Raw genomic sequence first — 22,326 nt, 5'->3', positions numbered from 1 at the left:
TGTTTTAATTCTTGCTAACAAACCACTATATTAGATCTCTCTACAATACAGACTACTCAGAAAAAGTTATTTACAGCTATAGTCACTTATTTCTATTGTTACTTGTTTTACCCTTAACTTTCTTCTTTTTGTTTTATTTAATTGGTAAGCTTTTCTTGTTGACCTTCTCCTACTATAGTTACAAAAATCATCTATGGGTAGTAATTCTTGATGCAGTATAGAGTGAGATGCACCTGTATCTGCCAGAAAACAAATATCTTCGCACTGCTGTGTGCACACTGCATTCAGCCCACTGGGGGCAAAACTCATCCTAGGATCTTCAGGACCTGCTCTAGTAAAGCTGCTACCGTTCCTCCCAACTCCACCACCACAATTCCCCCTCCATTCAATTTCCAAGCTCCATCAACAAATTTGTCCAAGTCCTCTACCCTAGTTCCCTAAATGAGTATATTATTGGGAGAAAGTGAAGACATTCTTGCTTGGACTAGCAAGAGACCTTCAGAGGTGCAAACAGTTCTGCAGACAAAGAGGGAGAAAACCGAAAGATTGTAACAATTCCTGCCAGACAGACCATCCTGGCATGATCACGGGACGTCTAGCTTGTGCACCTGGCATGGGTGTGAGCAGATACTATAAAGACCATTGGCAAGACCCACCAAAACTGAGGCGGTTTGGAGTGAGTGGCAAGAGACCATGGGTTCACTTATGACCAAAGCTCAATCAGCTGAGCTGTCTGTGTTACTCGGAATGCAATTGGTGCTGCATTCTTATCCGTACCTCGGGTCTCTACTATCCACACCAAATTATCGCTTACTTTGTAATTCAGGTCCCAGCAGGGGTAGTGATTAACACTAAACTAGGGGCACGTGCACTCCCAATGTTTTGCTTTTGTCCCCATTCGGAAGTAACGATTTGTTTACTTTCACAAGCGGCGGAGGGTGGGGGGGGTAGGCAGTGACGAGGGGCAGCGCGGGGCTTTGCGTTCTCTTACTGGCACTTAAACTTTTCTGGCTAGAGCAGATCACTTTCAATATTTTAACTCACTGTTCTTCTGTAACCTTTTTCCTGTTTTTTGTTTTTCACAAGTAATATAGTTTTCACTGATACCACTGGGCTGGTGCTGACACTGGAAAACATCAGTGCAAAGGTCTTTATGATAGATTTCTTTTGTAACCACAACTAACAGATATTAGATAGGTCCCTTGGCTCATTTCATTTGGAAACACTATGGAGGAGTTACATGTAAATCATAATCAGTTTGACAAAAAGAGGTGAAAGAAAGGAATGATTATCACTGTGAAGGAAGTACCAGAAATCCAGGATGACCTGAAAAAAGGTCTGCAAACATTTCTAGGTTTTTCAAAAGCAATAAACTTCTTGGAGAAGCACAAACGTCAAAAAATTACTTTCTCACTTCCCCAAGAGGTGCACACACAAAACTTTCCAAATTCCAAGATACGTTACAAGTTACTTAAACCACCAATCTTCAAGCCATAACCAAATTATGTAGTTTTAACACATCCAAGGACTGATATCAATCACAATCCACAACCACAACAAACAAAAGCATAGATGAAAAAAGACTTCTCAAAGTTGTTAACAGCAGTTTAACCGACTCCGACTGCCGTGGCTCTCTCATCAGCTGGTCTTGTTTCAGCTTCAGAGACTCCACTCGAGCCCAGGGCCCCCTGACCGGACCCCCAATTAACGACAAGAAGGAATGCCTCCCTTATCTTTGACCAATCCGTGACCAGGTCGCTCTTCTTCTCCCTTGCCCCTCCTCCCAGGTAGAGGCGGACAAGCAGCCCACCCTCTTGGGGAAGGGTTATGATGACTAGGAACGCGACCGCCTCCGCCCCCGCTGATGTGGATTGGCTTCTATCTTGGTTACGCCTATCCACCCAGCCCCCCGGGGCGGAGCCACACCCACAACCCATCCCATCTCGAGGAAGGGACCCATCCTCTCGCCCCTGCTCACTCCCCTTCCCCACCCCCAAGGATGGGCGAAGGAACGCAGGTTGCTTTGGATACCGTGATGGGGCCTCCGAGGAAGGCTTCTGCTGGTCAAGAGATAAGGATGTGGAATGTGTGGAATGCTGCTGGACAGGGCCATCTGGTTGTTGTTCAGCCGGAGTGATGGCTGCGGTCGGGATGGCGCGCTCCACATTGTCTTTGTCTTTCAAATCCTCACATCTGCAAGAGAAAAAGCCTCCCGACCCAATTCCCAAAGCAGCCCCGAGCTGAGCATCAGTCTTCCCTTCTTTCCAAGCCGTTTTCAGCGCCCCAAGCACCAACCCCCACGTTTTGAGCTCAGCATCTTTCTGCTCATTGATTGTGCATTCACAGAGCAAAAAAGTTAAAGAGTCCCACTTATTGTGGTCCAAAATCTCCCGAGGAGAGGAAAGCTCTCTCTCCTTTTCTAGGCAACTAATGACGGCCGCGATGTCCTTCTTAGAAGGAACACGCTTGCCACCATGGTCTTTACAAAATTGAAGCAATACCTTTACGACTTGCTCCATAGTCGATCCGAGACGAAGAAGTTCGCTCGGCCCCGAAACCACGGTCCTACCGCCGGTAGCCTGCCGCCGACCTCACAGACTCTCTTTATCCGACGGGCATGCAGAGGATGTCCAACGCCTTGAATCCTAACGTCCTCACACGGGGCACCACTTGTTACCAGTGGTCCCTTTCACGCCAGGATTCAAGGGCTAAGCCTCCGCGAATCCGGCCTCCTCCAGCCGGGGCCCATTTAACTACACGTTCACACCAATATGGTGAATAGCTAAATGGCGTTTTATTGTGTGTGTTAGCGGTTTAAATAAGCCGCTATCTACTTCGTCTACACCCCTTCTACATATGCATAAATCCTTCTACATATGCATAACCGAGCAGGGGAGGGCCTATCGCGTTACATCCCGAGTGTTCGTGCACGCCTAATGCAACACTATATCAACAAAATGACATATAGATGTCATATTTTTTATTTTTTTTTAATTAAATTTATTGCTAATGCTTCGATATAGGTGCTTCCTTAAATATAGTAAAATTCTCAGCTTTGCAGGCTTCTGGATGATTGTTCTGTAGGTGGAGTAATGATCTAATACTTGCTTTGGAAAATTTTCAGAGCTAATTACTTAATGTACTGAACAAAAAAAACCTGTACCTTAAATGTTTTTATATTCTGCATGCTATGAAGCAATTATTTCAGTTAAAAAGGAGAATATTAGTCTAATTACTGGATGTCAAAATGGTCAGACAAAGTAAATTCAATTATAGAGTCAGTTGTTATTCATTTAGATCCTACTGACATACAGGCTGTGCTACTGCGAAATTGCCGTGGATTGTTTTTCTTTATAAAATAACTGTAGAGCAATCACCATAACAATAATCTCACCAAAATCCAGGAATAAAACTTCTCAACCCAATTGACAAGTTAGGAAGCTGACATTTCTTTATTGCAGAGGCGGGCGCATGGGGGACCAAATCATCCTGGCATGCCCACCCAGGATGTAAAGCATATAGATATCAAACATTTTAGCATGTGAATCTACATACAGTTTCCACAAATGCCTGTCTATCTCTAGAATAGATATATGTGTTGAAATCTAATGCTGTTCACGTGCTGCGTTGATGAAAATGAGAACTGTTTTGAAGCATATGAAAATTGCATTTGATTAGGGGAAAGCCTGGGGGATGACTGCAAAGTGAGTTCAGCAGACTTAAAAAAAAAAAAAAAAAAAAAAAAAAGTAGAACTCCCAAACAAAATGGCAAATCTGTAACGCTTTTTTTAAAAAACAAGATTTGTTTGCCCAAGTACCTTAATTTAGTCAATATGTTGGTTCATATGTTGGTTGTTATTAACTTCTGATTTCCTTGTGTACTTTTTGTGAAGTTACATAGGTTGTATTATAAGACTTGGTAAAAATCGCTGTATTGAAGAACACAATTGACATGTAGGCTCAAGCTGCAATTTACATGTTTATTGGAGTGAGGAGGTACAGATTCAAAGTTTCCATATTCAGAAGGCATGAACAACTAGTCAGTTTCTTTTGCCCGACAATACAATATTGATGAAGGTAAAATCTGAATGATATACTATAATAAAGGTGATATTCAACACTAGATAAGAAACCATGGCGCTCTGCTTCCATGGAGATACTGTGCAAAGGGATGCTGCTTTTCAAAGAGTGTCTTTTACCTTGTGAAGTGTTCCTGTTGGTATATTTACACTTCAAATAATCATACTGATGACCCTTTCCTTTTCTAGATGTCTAGATGAAGTCAAAAGTTAGATTTGTCTGAACCACAAAGTGATTCTGTGATCCACAGTACTATTCTGTCATCTTCAGTGCTTTAGAGAAAGTTGCTTTAAGAGCTTTGTACATTGATCTCAATTTGAGGGATTTTACATATACCCAGAAATCGGTATCAAACGTGCCTCTCGAGTATGTGAGAAAAGGAATGTGCTTTCTGGACTTTGGATAGGCTTAAATGATAGTGGGCCTATAGCTGTTTACTTAGAGACAATTGGTCTTTCCAGGCCTGGGGAAGAGTGGTTGGAAAGCTACCTGATGGAAAGGGACCTTGGTGTACTGATGGCCAGCAGTGTACCCAGGTGGCCAAGAGGGCCAATGGCATCCTGACTTGTATCAGGAATGGTGTGGTGAGCAGGACTAGGGAAGTCATCCTGCCCCTGTATTTGGCACTGGTGAGGCCTCACCTCGAGTACTGTGTTCAGTTTTGGGCACCTTGGTACAGAAAGGACATTGAGGTGCTGGAGCAGGTTCAAAGAAGAGCAACAAGGCTGGTTAAGGGCTTGAAGAATATGCTCTGTGAGGAGAGACTGAAGGAACTGGGGCTGTTTAGTCTGGGGAAGAGGGGGGAGAGGGTAGACCTCATTGCTCTCTTCAAATACTTGAAAGGTGCTTACAGCGAGAGTGGGGTTGGTCTCTTCTCACTGGTGACAGGTAACAGGATGAGGAGAAATGCCCTCAAGTTGTACTTGGCGGGGTTTAGGTTGGATATGAGGAAAAACTTCTTTCCAGTGCTTAACAACCCTTTCTGTAATAGGCTCCTCAAGGAGGTTGCTGAATCACCATCCACGGAAAAAAAAAACCAAAAAACAATTGGATGTGATGCTCAGGGACATGATTGAGTGGTGAGTTGCTAGAATTAGGGTATTATGGTTAGGTTGGACTTGATGATCTTTAAGATCTTTTCCAACCTGAGCAATTTTACAATTCTGTGATTCCAAGGCCTTGGCATTGATGACTGGCTTTGAGAAAAGTCAGGTTTGTGCTGCATCTCTGCTCTGGAAATAGTAACCTTTGTTCTACACTTAGCCAGCTTCACTTAGCTGTGCCCTGAATTTAATGACTACTAGGTAAATTGATAGGACTATTTTTGTACTAGAGATTCCACTATGCAACTGTTTAATGTTGCTGTGCTAAATTATTACCTAAACATACTGATAGATGCCAAACTCATCTTCATTGTGCTTCATTGTGAGCTTACCATATTTTTTCATGTCAGTTGTTCTGTTTTTGGTACTTCCTTCTTCCACACCCACTCTCTTCTTTTTTGTGCTCCTATGGATCATTTCCAGTGTAATAGGCAATTACGGTTTTTTTGGTAGTTAACTACCATGGTCAGATTGAATCTGGCAATTACCATGGGCAAAAGCATTCCATAAATCTCAAAGGAATTTTAATCAGTTGATTTGTTATCAGTTAACAAGTTGTCCTTACTGATTCTGGTATGGAAAGAATACAGACAAGTTTTAAACAGAGTATTTCACTCTGGAAAAAAAATACGCAAAAACAAAACAAAACCCAACAACAATAACAAAACAACAAAAAGAAAAGAGAAGAAACCTCATTCTGCCTCTACAAAACATCCCCACTTTTTGCTTTCCATTCTTCTTGCTGCATGCAGCACTCGGTCCCTTTGGTAAAACTATGAGCAGTGCAGAAGATGGGAGACCAGGGTGTGATAATTATTTTACTGTAGCAATCTTGTGAAAACCATACCTGTAGGCTCCCAACCAAGCTGCTACTCCACTGCTCCTTTGATGCCTCTGATGCTGGTTTACTTGTCCTGTGCTCACCAGTGTTTTTTAAGCTGTTCTCACAGGGGTGCTAAACTCCTTCAACTGGTTCAGAGGCACCACAAGCACAGTCCAGCCCTTCACCTTCTCTTGCAGGTGGCACCTCACAAGTCCTTCCCTACCTCCTCCGCTATCAAAATCTTCCCAGCTGGGCCCAGTACATTTGTTACTAAGCCTGAACCACAAACTAGGCTCAAAGTTAAGGGTGGCAGCATCCTGAAGTGTATGTGAGGTCTTGTGACAATTTATGTTGAGAGTTCTTTGTTTTAATCGTCTCTTTTCGAAATATTATCTAAGCTTACTCTGGTAATAAAAAAGAAAGAACTTTTATGTTTTTTCTTGTACAAGACTGATTATGGGAATTGTTGAATAAGAATTTCCATGAATGCCTGTGCTTACAACATGTAATATGTAAATCACTCATAAGCTCCCATAGACTAAATAGGCTAGTGTACACCAGTGTACACCACTCAGTTCAGATTGGTAGAAGTACATGTTTTCACTCTAGAAGCTCTCGTAGTTTATGCTGGAGTGAGTGTAAAGGACCTTAATTTGAAACTTAATTTGAAATACAGAGAACAACAACGAAAAACAAACTGCTGTTTAAAGTAGTTGTTATTAAATAGCACTTCAGTTATGGACACAAAAAGAAGAAATCTGTGGCGTGGAGACTCCATTTGGTAGCATATCACACAGATGATCGCAGTGCTCCCTTTAAACCAGGCACATCCAGCCTGTGGGCTGCAACCTCCCCCTGCTGCCAATGCAATTTGAAAAGATATTACATGCAGAATCATGCTGCCAAACTTGATGCCTGTCAAGGAATTCTTTGTGAAGTCAAAATACAAAATACAGTATTAAATATAAAAATACTGACTTCACAAATATATAAAAATACTGACTTCACAAAGTCAAAATACTGAAAAAAAACCAAAATATTTATTAAAAAGTTAAAACTCAAATGGTCTCTGTTATAAAAGCTGATTGCATGAGAGCAAGTCTAATTGCAAATAAATAAATAAATAAATAAAATAAACAAACACCTGATAGCCAGTCCTGATGAGGTGAACCTGCTAAGTGATGTATGGAAAGCACAACAGGTATGATGTGTCCTGGTTTAAAAAAAAAGTGGATTTTTCTAGAAATCAGTTTGTCTCACCAGAATGCTGCCAGGTGAACTGAAAAAAAAATGCAAAATTTAATAATAATAAATTGGAGAGTAAAACTGTTATCTTTGAATCTTATTATTTGGCTACAGATGAAAATACACATGCAACTGATATGGCCCATCTTATCATTTTTGTTAGAGTTATTGATAACAAATATTATGTCAGTGAAGAAACGGCTTCTTTGGTGCTTTTCAAAGGCAACTAAACCTCTTGATTTATATGAAACAGTAAAAAAATACATTAAAGCAATTTTCTTTAACCTTTGTCAACATATCCAGTATAGCTACTGATGGTGCCCCAGTGATGGTTGGTAGAAAAAGAGAGAATTAAAAAATTAATAGATGATGATGTAGTCACAACCCAAAACTCACGTCTGATGAAATGTCATTGCATTGGGCACCAAGAAAATTTGTGTGCAAAAGTTTTAAAAATGGGTGTTGTGCAAACCATCATAAAAACTGTGAATTTCATTAAGTTCAAGGGACTGAATCATCACCAACTCTGGGAGTTCCTTAAAAGTACAGATGCTGATTATAGGGGCATCATTTATGCTTGCAAAAGAAGGTGGCAAAGTCAGAGTAGAATGCTGAGAAAGACTTTATGATTTATAAAGTGAAATGAAGTCCTTTATGTAGTCAAAAGGATAAATTGTTCACAAATTTGAAGTGTAAAAGTGGCTCACTGATACAGCATTTTTGGTGGATTTGACCTCTCATTTAAATGAGTTAAACATGCATCTTCAAGGTAAAAATCACCTTACCTGTACTATGTTTCAAACAACAAAATCAACAGAGGATCCTTACTTCTTTCTGTGCAAAGAAGGAATGCAGACTTTCTTTTATGATGATGCTTTTCATCCTTTGACAACAACTGATTTTCCTTTTAGACTAAATCCAGAAAAGATTTTAAAGAAATCTAATATAAATAAACCTGGGTGGAAAGTATATTCTGTAGATACTTGTAAGCATACAGCAAGTCATAGATCCATTATGCAGTTTTGCAGAGCAAGTTATTGTTGATAATGCCATGTATCACATTAGTGAAGCTTTTTGTCAACTCTGCCAATAAACGTATAAGAACAAAAATTTTGATGTGGTCTTACAGGCTTTGTTTTGTTAACAAACAAGTCAAAGTGTTAATTCTTTTCTTCAGCTGACATCTGAAATGTTTGAAGCTGATCTTGAAAAAGCACTGCTGCTAAGCAAACTGGAATATGAAGAGCACAAAATGGTATATATAAGATTCATCCTAATTTGAAGACATTGAAAGTTTGGAGATTGGGTTTTTAAAGTAAAGTAAATAACTTTTTAAGGTGCTGTTTTCTTATGTGCATCTGGGACGGTGCTAAAAGTATTAATGTAGATATGGGGGGAGGTGGTGTTCAGATTCAAATAGATATCATTTAACAGCCTGTTTGCTTTTAATAGGAGAAAAAGTCAACTGATAGAGCATTGCTGTGCGCTAATAACTCTTAACTCCTCCTAAATGAGTAAGCATATTTTGAGAATAAAATAAAGATACAGTGGACAAGTTCTTTTGTTTGTATGTTTGTTATAAAAAAAGCAAGTGCTGACTTGCACTGTATATTTAACATTTTGCCTTCCTGTATTTCACTACATTATACTCTCAATTTGATTTTTTACTGTTTAGCAAAGAGCAATGCTCTACTTCAGAAAGTAGAATGGATGCTTAATTGTTCATACACACCTTAGAACCAATGTGAAGCCTGCAAATTGCTGTTCAGGCTAACATTTCCTTCAGTATATCATTACCATATTTTATCCTTTATAATGCTTCAGGGGAAAAAAAAAAAAAAAAAGAGTACTGAAGAAAATTATACCAGTGGAACTTTATTCTTCTAGGAATATGAAAACATTGAATGTACTCCACCTCACTCAAAGTCTGTGAATAAGAAAGAAAAAAGAAAGAACCAGCAAGGAAAAGACAAACCTCACACTGTGTCCCTGAAAGATTTTCAGCCAGAAAGTAGTATAGGTATGCCTTATCGTACCGTATGTGCTGTTCTAATTGGAATTTTCATAGTGTGTGTACTAAAAGCAAAATGGCCTTCTGTCTTTGTTCATTAATACAGTGTTTGAACAAATTCTCAGTGAGTTGGAGCTAATATGTATTGTGTAAAAGCTAAATGCTCATTATATAATAGTGTGCAAGTTAAATCATCAGGAAAAAAAAAAAAAAAGGTTACAGAAAACGTACTCACGTATCCCTGGGTTGGATTCACATACTATCTTTATAAATCTATGTCACTGTTTTTATTTTTATTTTGTTCTTTGTTAGTTTGAGTTTAGTGGGCTGTACTGAGTTTACTCTTCTCAGCCAAATGAGATTTTCAGATTTGAGTAACAGCAAGTCACTACTTGCCTTTTATCAATACTGCCTTTCATTAAAGTGAGTAAATATTGCAAGTATTTGTGTATGCTCATTTTTACATGTTTGGAATTCTTTCATCTGTTTCTATAGAGCACAGATTGTGAATTTTAGAGTAAGAAATAAAGGTAAAGTCTGCAAGAGGAAGTAAATTTTTTTAAGGTGTTTTTCCTTGGTATATTTTTATTTAAATTACAGTATTTTCAGAGAATCTGAATATAGGAAAAAGGCTGATAGCGCAGCATTAATATCTTAATTCAAGAGAATGAAAGGCATACAGATATACAGTGAGAAATGTGTCTAAATAGACTTTAAAAGCAGTAAAAAACAAATAGAAAGTTTGTGTACCAAAGACATTGTCTTCCACTTTAACTGAAGCAAGTGTATGTGGGATGCTGCTTTTGACTTTAGTAGTTAGGGAGAATAGAGATACAAATATAGAGATCAGCCCCAAATATTCTTTATAATCCTTGCTTCTAATCAAAGAATGGCAGAGATTGGAAGGAAACTCAGAAGATGGTCTTGTCCAATCTCCTTGCTGGAGCAGGAACACCTAGATTAGGTCACATAGAAATGCGTCCAGGTGGGTTTTGAGTGTCTCCAGAGAAGGAGACCCCATGACCATTCTGGGCAGCCTGTCCCAGTGTTCTGTCACCATCACTGCTCTGAAGTTTTTTTAGGACTTAAGTGGAACTTCCCATGTTCCAGCTTGCACCCATTGCCCCTTGTCCTATCATTGGATGTCACTGAGAAGAGCCTGGCTCCATCCTCCTGACACTCACCCTTTACATATTTATAAACATTAATGAGGTCACCCCTCAGTCTCCTCCAAGCTAAAGAGACCCAGCTCCCTCAGCCTTTCCTTGTAAGGGAGATTCTCTTCTCCCTTAAATGTTTTTTTTTTTTCCTTTTTTTAACATGGCCTTAAGAGGTGGTTTAACATTGAGGAACTCTACTGTTGTTTTCAAAATAGCTTGTTTTAATAGCAAACAGTGTAAGATTTGAGAGACTTACTGTACTTTTTTCTTTCTGTTATTTTCAGATAATGTTGCTAAAAAACATGAGGTACGTCTGATTATTTTTTATTAAGCTACTTAGAATAGGTAATAATTTGGGCACTCTCTGTTTTGACAAACTACTATTTAGTTCCAAACTGACTTATTTGCATTTAGAAAAATTTTACAGATGCAGATTTAATAGGGATGTATGTCTGTAGGTATTGCATTTGGCAGCATAGCACTGGTTTTCTTAGAGCTAGTGCTTCTTTATTTACTTTACCAATAGTCTTAAACTTTGATGCAACTTGAAAATGTAAAAACATGTTAAAAAAATAAAGAGCGTTGTAGAGGAAAAGAAAAGTATATCAGGTAAAATATTACTGTAATGCTGTTATGCTATGGCTTAGTGCACAAACATAAAAACATCTAGCAGGAAGAATAGTTGACAGTGAAATGAAACAAATCAGTGACAGCATAGGACAAAAGTGTGAAATTCTAATTTAATGTTTCTGTCAAATCTCATAATCAATTAAATGTTGACTTTTAATTTCTAGGCTCTTCAATTAGTATCGTATTCTCTAGGTGGAAGTCAGAATATTCTCAGGACTGAGGTTTAAATAAATAAATCAGAATGTTGTCTTTTTTTCCATATTTTTAAAGCATGTTGTTTTTATCTGATTATTAATTTGTTTAAAGGAAAATCTGTTGCAATGCTTATTTTTAACAGGAACCAGTCTCTTCTCAGACTTTGATGAATGATGGAAGATTTTTCCATAAGCTGGAAGATGATGTTCAAAAAATAGTTGAAAGAGAAAAAAGGAGAGACCAGCTCAGTGATTGCAATGAAATACATAACTGCACATGTCATGAGTACAACCAGGCATGTAAAAGGGGTGTCAGTCTCAAGTGAAGAAGTGACTAAGAATTAGGAGAGAGTACTTAAGTGGAAGAAAACACTAATCAAAGCATGATCATTTTAAAATAAACAACAATTAAAAACAACGACAAAAGAAACCAAATATTAAAAACCTGCAACACCATTTTTAATACTTTTGTCTGTCTGAAGAGATATTTAAATTGCATGTGGTTCAAATACTTGCCCAGCAGAACAAGACAATATCTATTCCTGCATTTCTTACTCATTCTTCTGGCATTTCTGCAGATATACTTATCTAATTTCCAACAATTATCCTAGTCCATAGTAAAAAGATATAAGTTGCCTTTCACAGGAATCAAATTCAAATTGCTCTGTTATTAACAAATGATACTTCCTTGTTTACAGGAGAGTGTAACAGAACAACTAAAATTTGAGCTTGAAAAGAAAGATGCAGAAATTCAGCAACTTAGAAATATAGTAACTCAGAGGGAGGTATGTAGCTTATAATAACTTATAATTGCAAACAAAATCTAACTTCAGCCATGTCTTAGTACATACTATAAGTGTGTAATAATCTGTAGAGATAGTTTAGCTTGGTCTCAGACGACCTTTACAAAGCAAAATTATTCCTCTGCTACCACGTGAAGTAGTCTTTCCTGGTAAGTTAAGGATTTAAAAACAATTAGAAGAATCAAGATGAAGCATCCAGACAAACTTCCTCTCTGGTATATCCACAACCAGTTGCTTTTAGTATTGCTGCTTTGTTTATTGCCTAGGAATAAAAAAATTTTTAAAAATCCTTACTCAGAAGTTAGCTCTTCTTGGAGCAGAAAGTTGGATTTCCTTTGGTCTTTTCCAATTTATAGATTTATTTATTTATTTATATTTAACTCAAACTAAGCTTTCCTTGAATTTAAGAACTACATGTAGGACTGGATTTTTTGTGGGCTTTTTCATTTTTTTCTTCACAGATTCAGTCCATTACCTGAAATTCTGAAAGATAACACTGAAAGACTGAATATTTTGTCAGGTTTAAGAGGACTGCTTTAAAGCTGCAGTGTAGCAAGAGTGGAGTCCTTTAAAGCTGCAGTGTGGCAAGAGTCAAGTAAAACTGAAGTCAGATTCAGTAAATGCTAAAACACATAAAGAAAATAATAACTACACAGTATTGTCAGAATAGCTGGGGAAAATGACTCTAGTTGCTTTCGTGTTTTCAGGTAATGTCAGCATTGTCTGAATAGTGTCTAGAGAAAAAAGGGCAAGACATCCATGTGTAACAGTTATTGTAACAAAATAAAGCAGTGTGGAATTACTTTTAAATTATTTTATTATGACGTGTTCCTTTCTTAAGGTAGCCTGAGCAGGTCGATTTTGGAAGCGTTCTGATGCTTCAGAGGAGTTTTACTTGTAGAAATAAATGCAGGAATTTCATTAGAAGCTGTTTTCACCATGTACTACAGCTGGACTCCCTGTGTGCAATTTTTTTGAGCTATAAACTCACATAGATTAGCACTTCACTGCATTTGGCAGAATAAACACAATGCATAAGGGTACTGGTGAGGTGATGGGTGATTATACAGCTGTTTGATTTTTTATAAGCTTGTCTTGCATACGTGTATGTTTTTGAAACATTAAATGCTTATTGATTGTGGCTGTGGTACAGTGTTTTGGTACACTGGAATTGGAAGGTTCTGTTTAAAACAACTGTACAAAAACAAAGGACCAAAACAAAGGACCCACTAATTGTGGTGGAGGTGCACATAACAGGCTTATGCACATGAGCATAGTTCCAAGACATAAAGTGAGACGGCACTGCACTACCCATACTAGTAGCTCTTTTCATGTTTGCAACTGACTGGAAGGTAAACAACTATTTTGGGGAAGTAAGATTGTTTCTTGAGATCTGATTAAGTGAGAAGTGGTAGATTCTTTGTTGAAGAAAAAAGGTTCTAGAACTTCTTAGTGATCGGCTTTGTGACAGAAAAAGTAAGTTTACTATTAAGATGTATGGCTACTACTGACAGTGGTAATCAGTTAAGTAAAAGATTGGCTTACGAATAGGTATAGTTAAAACCCATAAATAAAAAAAAAGGGGGAGGGAGGAATGCTTGAGGTGGAAAGAGTTTATAAGGGAACTGTAACTAAGAACTGTAAGTTAAAAAATCATCTGTAGAACAGTGAGATCTTATCCTGTTAACCAAGTAATATGACAAACTATATTGTCCAGAAAGTCTTATAATTATGTGATATATAAATACTTTTCACTGGAGAAGCCTTAAAGCTTCTGATGCAACAGGCCTAGGTTTAGGCAGACCTAAACTGTAGTTTCCAGTGGCATAACTTTCTTATTTTAACTTTCATTAAAACTTGTGCTTGCCTTAATTTATTGACTTTGCTATTAATCCATTTTTCCTGTCATGTATTTCTTACTTTGACTATTATTACTTTGACTATTATTTAAATTATTAAATTATATATTATTTAAATTCTGCTTAATTAAAACAGACATCAGATTCTTTGTGGCAGTCATAATTTTCAATTATGAAACCTCTGAGTCATGCTTTTTTAAATAACTTTTTATTGTGTATACAGGTAATTATTTTCTTTCACGCAGGTGAAATATAAAGAAGTAAAAGCAAGAAATGCACAGCTTCTGAAGATGCTGCAGGAAGGTGAAAGTAAGAGATTCATCAGGAAACTTGGGAGCACTTTTGAAAACCTAGAAGGAACTTTCAAATCAGATTTTTTAAAATAAGTGGGCACAGTGACAGTTGTAAGGAACTAGAAGGCTATTGATTTGCAGCATCTCCAGTGAAATAATGCATTTGAACTACACAGTATTGCATAACTGATGTTACATCATCAAAAAATTGATTGCATTCTGATACTCTTCTGTGAAATTTAAACTGCTCAGTTATGGTTTTAGTGACACTTTAAGTTAAACTTGGTATTGCTAATGACTTGATCTTGTTCTGGATTTCAAGTATCTCAGATGATGGTAAATGTTCAGTTCTTGTATCTATGCAAGCTGTGCTTTAAACTGCTGGACACAAGTCTTTTGCCATACATTCAATAGAGACAGCTAAACCAGAGCATCATATATGAAACTCTGGTAATTTTCTTCTATTGTAACTGTGTTTGTAGTTTTCATTTTCTGTCAAAGATTGAAATACATATATGCACATATATATATACTTAGATCCATGTATGTAAATATTCTAGAAATTTTATACTTGTTATGGATAATTACTTTTAATATCCCTAATCTTGCATGGTGGTTTGGTTGGGTCCATGTTACTAATTTTCTTACAAAGTTCTGTTTGCTTTTCAGTTTCTTAATTTGGCTCTTGAATGTGGTTTATCTGAGTTGGCTCTTTTTAACTCAGAAATCTAAGTTTTTTTTAATGTAAAGCGTGCTTATAAGCAAGCTAAGATGGCTGCAACATTAAGATGATGATCAAGCAGTGCAAATTCTAGCTTTATTACTTCAGGTCAGTCTCTGAGCCAAGATGAAATGTCTTCATCATGTGAGAGTAAAGAAGTGAAGTTCTGAAGGTTTTCTCTATGTATACTGAGTATTAATGTAGAATAAAAGAAAGCAATTTTGTGGTTTTACCAGATCTCATCTTGCATTGACTGAGGCTATCCTATATTCCATTGGGATAGTCAGTCCATAGCAAAACCGAGTCCTGAAAAAAAGCTTACTTTCTTCGCACCGAGAATGTTAATCTATCCACAGATACTTCATAGGCACTAACTAGTTTAAACAGATCTATACTTAAGTAGATACTTAATACTGGTGTAAACTTCTGTGGCTGTGACTGGGCTCACATGAAGTTTACAATCCCAAAGTTTTCTTATGGACTTTTTTCACAGTGAATGTCCTTAAAAATCCATGTTACTTACAGAGTTAAGTACAGGTAAGTACTGCAAGATTGGGTTTTAATCTTCTGAATTTCCCGAGCTGCTACTAATGGCACTGGCAACTAACAGTTGCTTTTGATATTATAGTGCTGTTACAGATGAAGGCCTGCAAATACAGAAGATAATCTCATTCTGTTTCTTTCTCTCTGTAGTGAAAGATAAAGCAGAAAAACTCCTACAGGTGGATGAATTGCAAGTCATAAAAAATGAATTGACCTTACAAGTAAGCAGGGATTCTTTTTATTATTATTGTATTATTGTTATTATTTTTTGCATTTAAAAAATGTTGCTTAAGGCAATCATAGGAGGAAACTGGAACCAAAACAAAGTTGTGACGTTTTGTTAGCCCAGCCCTGTATGTGCTGGAGGACTTTTAACTCTGCTATTACTCACTAAAATGTTTCTCTGTTAAGGCAGCAGACATCAGAAGGACTGAAAGGATTTTGCATTCAACAGTACATTAGAAATATAATCCTTTCATAACTAGAGATAGGAAGTTCTGAAAGATGTTTCAGATATTGTTGGGTTTTTTTTGTTTGTTTTTTTCTATTGGTTGTTGTAGTGGATTTTTTTATTGCTGCCATTGCTCCTGGTTGGTTTCCTTCCTTTTCTATCTCTAGTTTAGGTAAATTAGGTATAAAGGTAAACTAGTAAATGTGTGGGAAATAGTGATTGTTAAAGAAGGTTTTACTTGCACTTCAGTTCAGGTGCAATCACACATTGTATAGGTGGTAAATATACAGATGTTAACAAAGATGGTAATAAATGTACAAAAGGTTATAAGCAAGAGGGAAACTCACCAGCAGTGATGCCTTTGCTGAGGAAGCTGGGGCAGTCTTCACTGAAGAGCAGTCTCCAAGAGATGCTGCCTCAGTGAGGGTCAGCCCTTAAATGAGGTCTCAGAGGAGGTGGAGTCAAGCTCCACCCCTTCCGGGAGCACAGCTACATTACTCTCACATGTGCTCCTGCAGTTGACCCAACACTTGCCTCAGCTGATTAATCAGTGGTTCAGGCTGTGATTACCAATCTCCCATACACACGTTTACTTTCTTTTCCCTCAAATCCAGCATTTATTACTGATTTGTCCACATAGTGCTAATGGAGGACCGCAGTGACCTAATTACATTGACTTAAAATTGTAAAGCATGCTTTATCAATTAGCATTCTGTACACTTTTAGGTAACTACGCTTCATGCTGCATTAGAGCAAGAAAGGTCCAAAGTGAAGCTGCTGCAGGCAGAATTAACAAAATATCAGGTGGTATTTTACGTACAGTTAAGTATGTTAATAACTTTGTTTTGCTGATGGAACTAACTGTTATGAAATAATCTACTGGGAACTAACCTGTTAATTCTGATTCTTTTTATTTAAAATACAATTAATAGGTCAAGCTGTATTTGGGGACTTTGGGTGGGGTGAGGGACATAGTAGCAAAGCAAAGAAAGTTTTCACATGTAGAATTCTGTTTTGTACTTTAAAACTTGAACTATGCAGGCAAATAGCAAAAGGAAGATGTTCTTCTACTACTCTGTGTCTGTATGCCCTAACTTTAGACTTCATAAATGTGGCTTTTTTGCCATATTCTTTCCTCATTTCTGTATTACAGTTCTGTTTGTAGACAAACGTTTGTAGGAAATTCATACCAAGTTATATGGAAATTGAGTGTTAGGATTAGTGTCTTGCTGATTGTGTACATTCAACATCATAACTAATGCATAAAATGTTTAGTGAATTTCTGTTCACTGCTATATAAACAGTATGATGCTTAACATTCTGGCTTTTTTTTTTTTTGAAAACAGCAAATATTTAATCCCATGAGACTGAGGATGATTGAGGCCATGGCTTGGCAAATCTTAGTATGTTTCTTTGGCTGTGACCTTTTGTGTAGGTTACAGGGACACCCTGCATTTTTTATATGATAGAAGCTCTTGAGATAGCCTCTGTAGCTTGTCTTTTCCAATTACACAAATAGTCTGGCATTATGTTGGTTTGTAGGTATCCTGTTGACTTATGGTTAATCCCTCCACATCTTGCTGTTTCTTTCTTTATCCATCATATTTTATTTCCCCCCCCCTTTTTTTTTTCCTCTCCCCCATTTTTCTAGTTAATTTGCATCTACTAAGAAAATGGTTTTATCTGCCATGCGGGGATTGTTTCTGCTTTTATTATTCTCCACTGTAATCTGTGCATGAAGACCAGGATGACACTTCTTATTTTTGTGATACTGTATTTTGATGACACTATGCCCACTTTCTTAATTGAAAACTGTCCTGAATCAGGAGGACAAATTTAAAAAAATAATAAGCCAAAAATGCGTGGGTTAAAAATTAGAAATAATAATAATAAATAAGAAATAAACAAGTGTATTTTTTTATCACCAGATGTTAAAGGCCTGTGTGCCTACTGGCAGAGTGTGGAAAAAAGATGTGCTACCAAAGGTATAGAAAGCATAAGTTGTGGTTCACTTGCACAAGATTGACGTACATGGCTTTATAGGACCAGACAGGATGCCTGCAAAGGAGCTGAAGAAGCGAGCTGATGTTCGTGCTAATCTAGTCTGTCATCTTCAGTCCTTTGGAGAGCAACTTAGAATCATAGAATCACAAGGTTGAAAAGGACCTACAGGATCATCTAGTCCAGCCGTTCTCCCATTACCGTAGCTACAGCAAACCATTAAACTTTTATATGTGCAGATAACAGTGAGACAAGGGGGAGCACTTTAAAGGAGGGGAGATTTAGGTTAGATGTAAGGTGGAAGTACTTTTCTCAGAGGGTGGTAAGGCTCTGGCACCAGCTGCCCAGAGAAGCTGTGGATGCCCCCATCCCTGGAGTCATTCAAGGGCAGGCTGGATGGGTTCCTAGCCCCACAGCAGGTGGGCTTGAACTAGGTCCTTTTCACCTTACCTGTCAATTATCTATCATTTAGGTACCTCAACTGTTTTCATTTATTTATCTGATGTTTACATGGGTTCATGTTCCATAATATTTGTATAGTTTAACAAAACTGCCTTTTTTGCCCTACTAATTGATGCTATTCAGTAAAAAAAAAAAACTGCAGATTGAAAGTGTCATGCCTACTATATTAATGAAATGCTTGTTTTTATTCTCTTACAGAGTGGGAAAAGAGGGAAAAAGCACTCAGAACCTGACCAGTACAGGTGATCTCCTCTGCCACCAGATTCAATGCAAAAAAAAAAAAAAAAAAAAGTAAATCTTTGTTCAGGGTTTTGCATAAATTTATATATTTGTTGTACAACTGCTCAACTATGCAGTTTTTGAAGAAAAATTAATAAATACTAGTTTAATTAACATTCTGAAAACTTGATTTGTTGTACTTTCTGCTAAAGAAAAGTGAGAGAACTAGTATTCTGGCAAAGATAAAACATTAATTGTAATGCCATTAGTTTTTCATCATTCAATAAAACTCTTGTATTTCTGTGTTTGAATTCTTGCTTCTGTAGAATTTTTCAATTTAGATAGCTTCACTTAATTATCACTTAATCAGGATTTAAGCAAAGGTGAGGTGATAAAGGTACAAGAAAGAGAAGAAGGCTCCTGTTCTTTGAACGTGCTTACACTGCATAGGTTCTATACTACTTTTATGATAGGTGTTTAAAAAAAAAATTTACATCTGGAAGTTTCTCATGCTGATATTAGGAATTAATTTCAGGGGAAAAAAAAAAAAAAAAGAAAGGTCTTAAGTTGGGGAAACTGAGGTGTCTTTGCCCAAAGAAAAGAAAAACTCTCCACAGCAGGTTAAGGAGACCAGGAGCAGAAGTCAAAGCACAGGGTATGTACAGAGCAGACGTGGAGAAGCAAAATTTCTGGGATCAATATGACTAAGTATAACTAAAAAAAAAATTACGGAGTAGAAAATACTATTGTGAATCAAAACAACAAAAATATGAAGGGACAGAGCTTAGGTACAACTGGGAAATTCTAGTTAACTACTCAGGATAATAAAAGAGATAATTTTTTTCCTAGATGTTGAGTGTGTACTTAGTGGCAGTCACAGTTCAGAAGCTTGGGGCTCTATTTCAATCTGATGCTACTTTCATGAAGATCTTTAATGTCTTCCATAGAGTAAAGAGAAATCCCACTGTGAGACACAAAGTGAGACACTAACATTTTATTTGCTGGAGTTGCTGATGAGCTGACAAGATGTTGCCCTCTGATTCAGCTGTAGCAATGTATCATGCACGTTTTCCTGTATTAAAGGCAGTACATCCATGTAGTGGACAGTAGAAGATCATTGCTGTCTACTCAGAAGCAATTTATTATGCAGATTTTTTATTTTTACACTTTCACTTCTCCTATATGTTATAATCTGGTTATAAAAAATGTGTTACATTTTGGTTTTAATGTTCAGGAATGTAATCACTGAAGACCTTGCATGTAAATTGTACAGTAGCTAAACCACCTGAGTGAGACCTTGTTTAAACTCAAAATTGCATTGCTGACTTCAGATAGAACATTAAACTGAGTATACCTAAGATAGTCTACTGACACTCTTGATTTGTTTCAGCCTACTTGAACTGGTATTTTCACTTAGATTCCAGGTAGCATCCAGTCACTCTGAACTCTTTTTCTGTTTTGTCTGAGCCAATTAGATGAATCCTGCAATTGGAGCAGACATTAAGGAAGACAAACTGCACAAGTGTTTATAAAAAAGTAGGAAAACAAGCACAGATAGAAGAAAGTGGTAAAGAAAAAAAGCAAGAAGAATGAAAGGATACTGTTCAAGAAAATGGCATCCTGAGGCAGAATAAGAACTCCAAATTGTTTGCTGTATTACTTTACAGTTTTCCATGCTTGATGTATAAGTTGCATTCTGAACTTACAGTGAGCACACATTTCATGCAGGCAAACAAACCTTCTCATGCTTGTTAGCTGTACCAAAACTAAGATGTAGAAACATCAGTTTTCTGCTTGAAAATTCCTGCTTAATTGTTGGAAACATGCAAATAATTTATCAGGACAGTGTCTCTGATAAAGGAGGCCTTATTTGCAATTGCAGTGGCAGGTGTTCTACGGGCAGGAGAGCACACAGAAAACAGCGTTATATTTTTTATGCCACATTACCTGACGCATATCTTTTTCTCCCCTGGTTCCTCATTGGCTGAGTACTTTAGGTTCACAATCTTCCCAACTCTCAGCTAAACATATGGATACTTACTAAACATAAATTTTTGCTAGCTAAGCAAGTATATTGCTAATTATTTAACTTCTGACGTTTTCCCACTCAACAATTTGTCTGGACATCTGGTCGCCTCTGGATAGAGATAAGCTTGGAAGGATAGAAGGGAGTATCTTCATGTCTTCCTCTTGCATCCCAACCTACCCACAGGACAAAGCAATCCAGCCTTGTGCGGAGGCCCTGGCTTCTTTGATGTTTGTTAAGTCTGTTTTTCTTTTGCTGAGGGTCTCTTATCCAAACAGAATAGCCTTACAATATGTTTTCTAGTCCATAATACTATACCCATACTATTTGGAACATTTAAAAACTATTGCAGTTTTGCAAGCAAGAATTAATCACATAATTCAGCAACTATATTTCTAAAATATGCTACTAACATATATGGTATTTCTACTTTTTCACATCAGCTATTTCTAAGGACAAGTTACAAAATACAAATACATTTGTTCTGCTTCTTCAGATCGACTGCCTTTTTCAATATGTAATGCAGAAACAACATTCCATTCCCACATTAAGAACCTACTAAATTCAAGTTCTTATTTTGTACTCCTTACCTCTTAGGTACTCTCACTGAATACCACAGATGCCTAATAATCTAAACTGTAAATCTCTTCTAGCCTAATGGATAGCAGTTGTGCTATTTTGGTACAAACTGTACTCAAGTAGCCATACAGTCAGCATGAGCTGTTGTAAACTAAGAGTAGCCCTGGTTGCAAAAGCCCTTGCACTTTGATCCAATTGATTGCTGCTTGAAACCACTGCTTGGTTGAGCAAAGCACTACCTGACTCACTGCGGCCCTCATTCTACCACCATTCTGTGTCAAAGCGCCCTGCTGCACCACAGTTCAGTGCTGTGTAGGGTCACAACTAACACGGGAAAAGGAATGAGTGTGACAAAAAAAAGGCTCAGAGATTAAATATACCTGAAAGCATTTTTTTTCCTTAACACACCAATTCTCTAGGCCAACCAGAACTTCAATGGGCCTTCCGCCAGCTTTTGGTATCCCTGTTTTAAAACCTGTTGACAGGTTTTAAATGGATTGCACAATAGTTTTAGAGGACTGGAGGCAGCTCTGTGGTGTTACCAGCCAACATGATTTACACTGAGTTCCTACACATGAGATTATCCTCACACCACAGCAAGACAGCAGCTCCTCCGCTGCACAGCGTCCTCTGGGAAACCGAGCTGTTAATGAAGGATGAGGAGGAGCAGGCACTCGGTGTCCTACGGAAATCCATGATTGTGTTTCATGCTTAAAAGAGAAATTCGAATCTTTAATTTACGAATATCACTAGGTAGAGCCTGACTTGGTGACGCTAGAATTAATTAGCGATTAAGTGCACTTGGTCCAAAATTCAGAGCAACGTGCAACCCGTCTATGGAGCAGTGCCTCAGGAATCCCGCTTCCAGAACAGTACACGTTCGACATTATTGCCGTACAACAGCGCAGAGCAACAAACTGAAAGACCAAACTCAGACCAGACCGCCCCGCCCCGCCCCGCAGTTGGCGGCGTACGCGAGACTAACTGCGCCTACGCGAGCGTGGCGCATGCGCGCAATAGACGCCGTGCATCCAGCCCCCACCCGGGCAGGCAGCGCCCCTTTCTAGTAACTTCCCCGAAGAGCTGCGTCATCAATGCGCGCCGCGGCCAGGACGGGTATTTC

At 37.8% G+C, this 22,326-nt stretch overlaps 1 protein-coding gene across 5 annotated transcripts in view; it reads left to right on the top strand.

Moving 5' to 3' along the window:
* Positions 1–18,909, top strand: part of GKAP1 (G kinase anchoring protein 1) — a 32,827-nt gene extending 13,918 nt beyond the window's left edge. For 4 of the 5 annotated variants that reach the window (XM_015849256.2, XM_015849254.2, XM_015849257.2 and 1 more), the window contains exons 5-14: positions 8,429–8,506; positions 9,139–9,271; positions 10,707–10,729; positions 11,390–11,542; positions 11,945–12,031; positions 14,154–14,217; positions 15,616–15,686; positions 16,643–16,720; positions 17,845–17,901; positions 18,578–18,909. In XM_015849256.2, the coding sequence (XP_015704742.1) occupies positions 8,429–8,506; positions 9,139–9,271; positions 10,707–10,729; positions 11,390–11,542; positions 11,945–12,031; positions 14,154–14,217; positions 15,616–15,686; positions 16,643–16,720; positions 17,845–17,901; positions 18,578–18,625 (792 nt within the window). In that variant the 3' untranslated portion in view covers positions 18,626–18,909. The remainder of the gene's footprint in view (positions 1–8,428; positions 8,507–9,138; positions 9,272–10,706; positions 10,730–11,389; positions 11,543–11,944; positions 12,032–14,153; positions 14,218–15,615; positions 15,687–16,642; positions 16,721–17,844; positions 17,902–18,577) is intronic. The other variant, XM_015849259.2, reaches the window with a different exon arrangement.
* Positions 18,910–22,326: the final 3,417 nt, after the last annotated feature.

The sequence above is a fragment of the Coturnix japonica genome, chromosome Z, assembly GCF_001577835.2.
Source record: "Coturnix japonica isolate 7356 chromosome Z, Coturnix japonica 2.1, whole genome shotgun sequence".
Taxonomy (NCBI): domain Eukaryota; kingdom Metazoa; phylum Chordata; class Aves; order Galliformes; family Phasianidae; genus Coturnix; species Coturnix japonica.
Note: the sequence above shows the minus strand (reverse complement) of the source record. Positions and strands in the feature narration are given on the sequence as shown.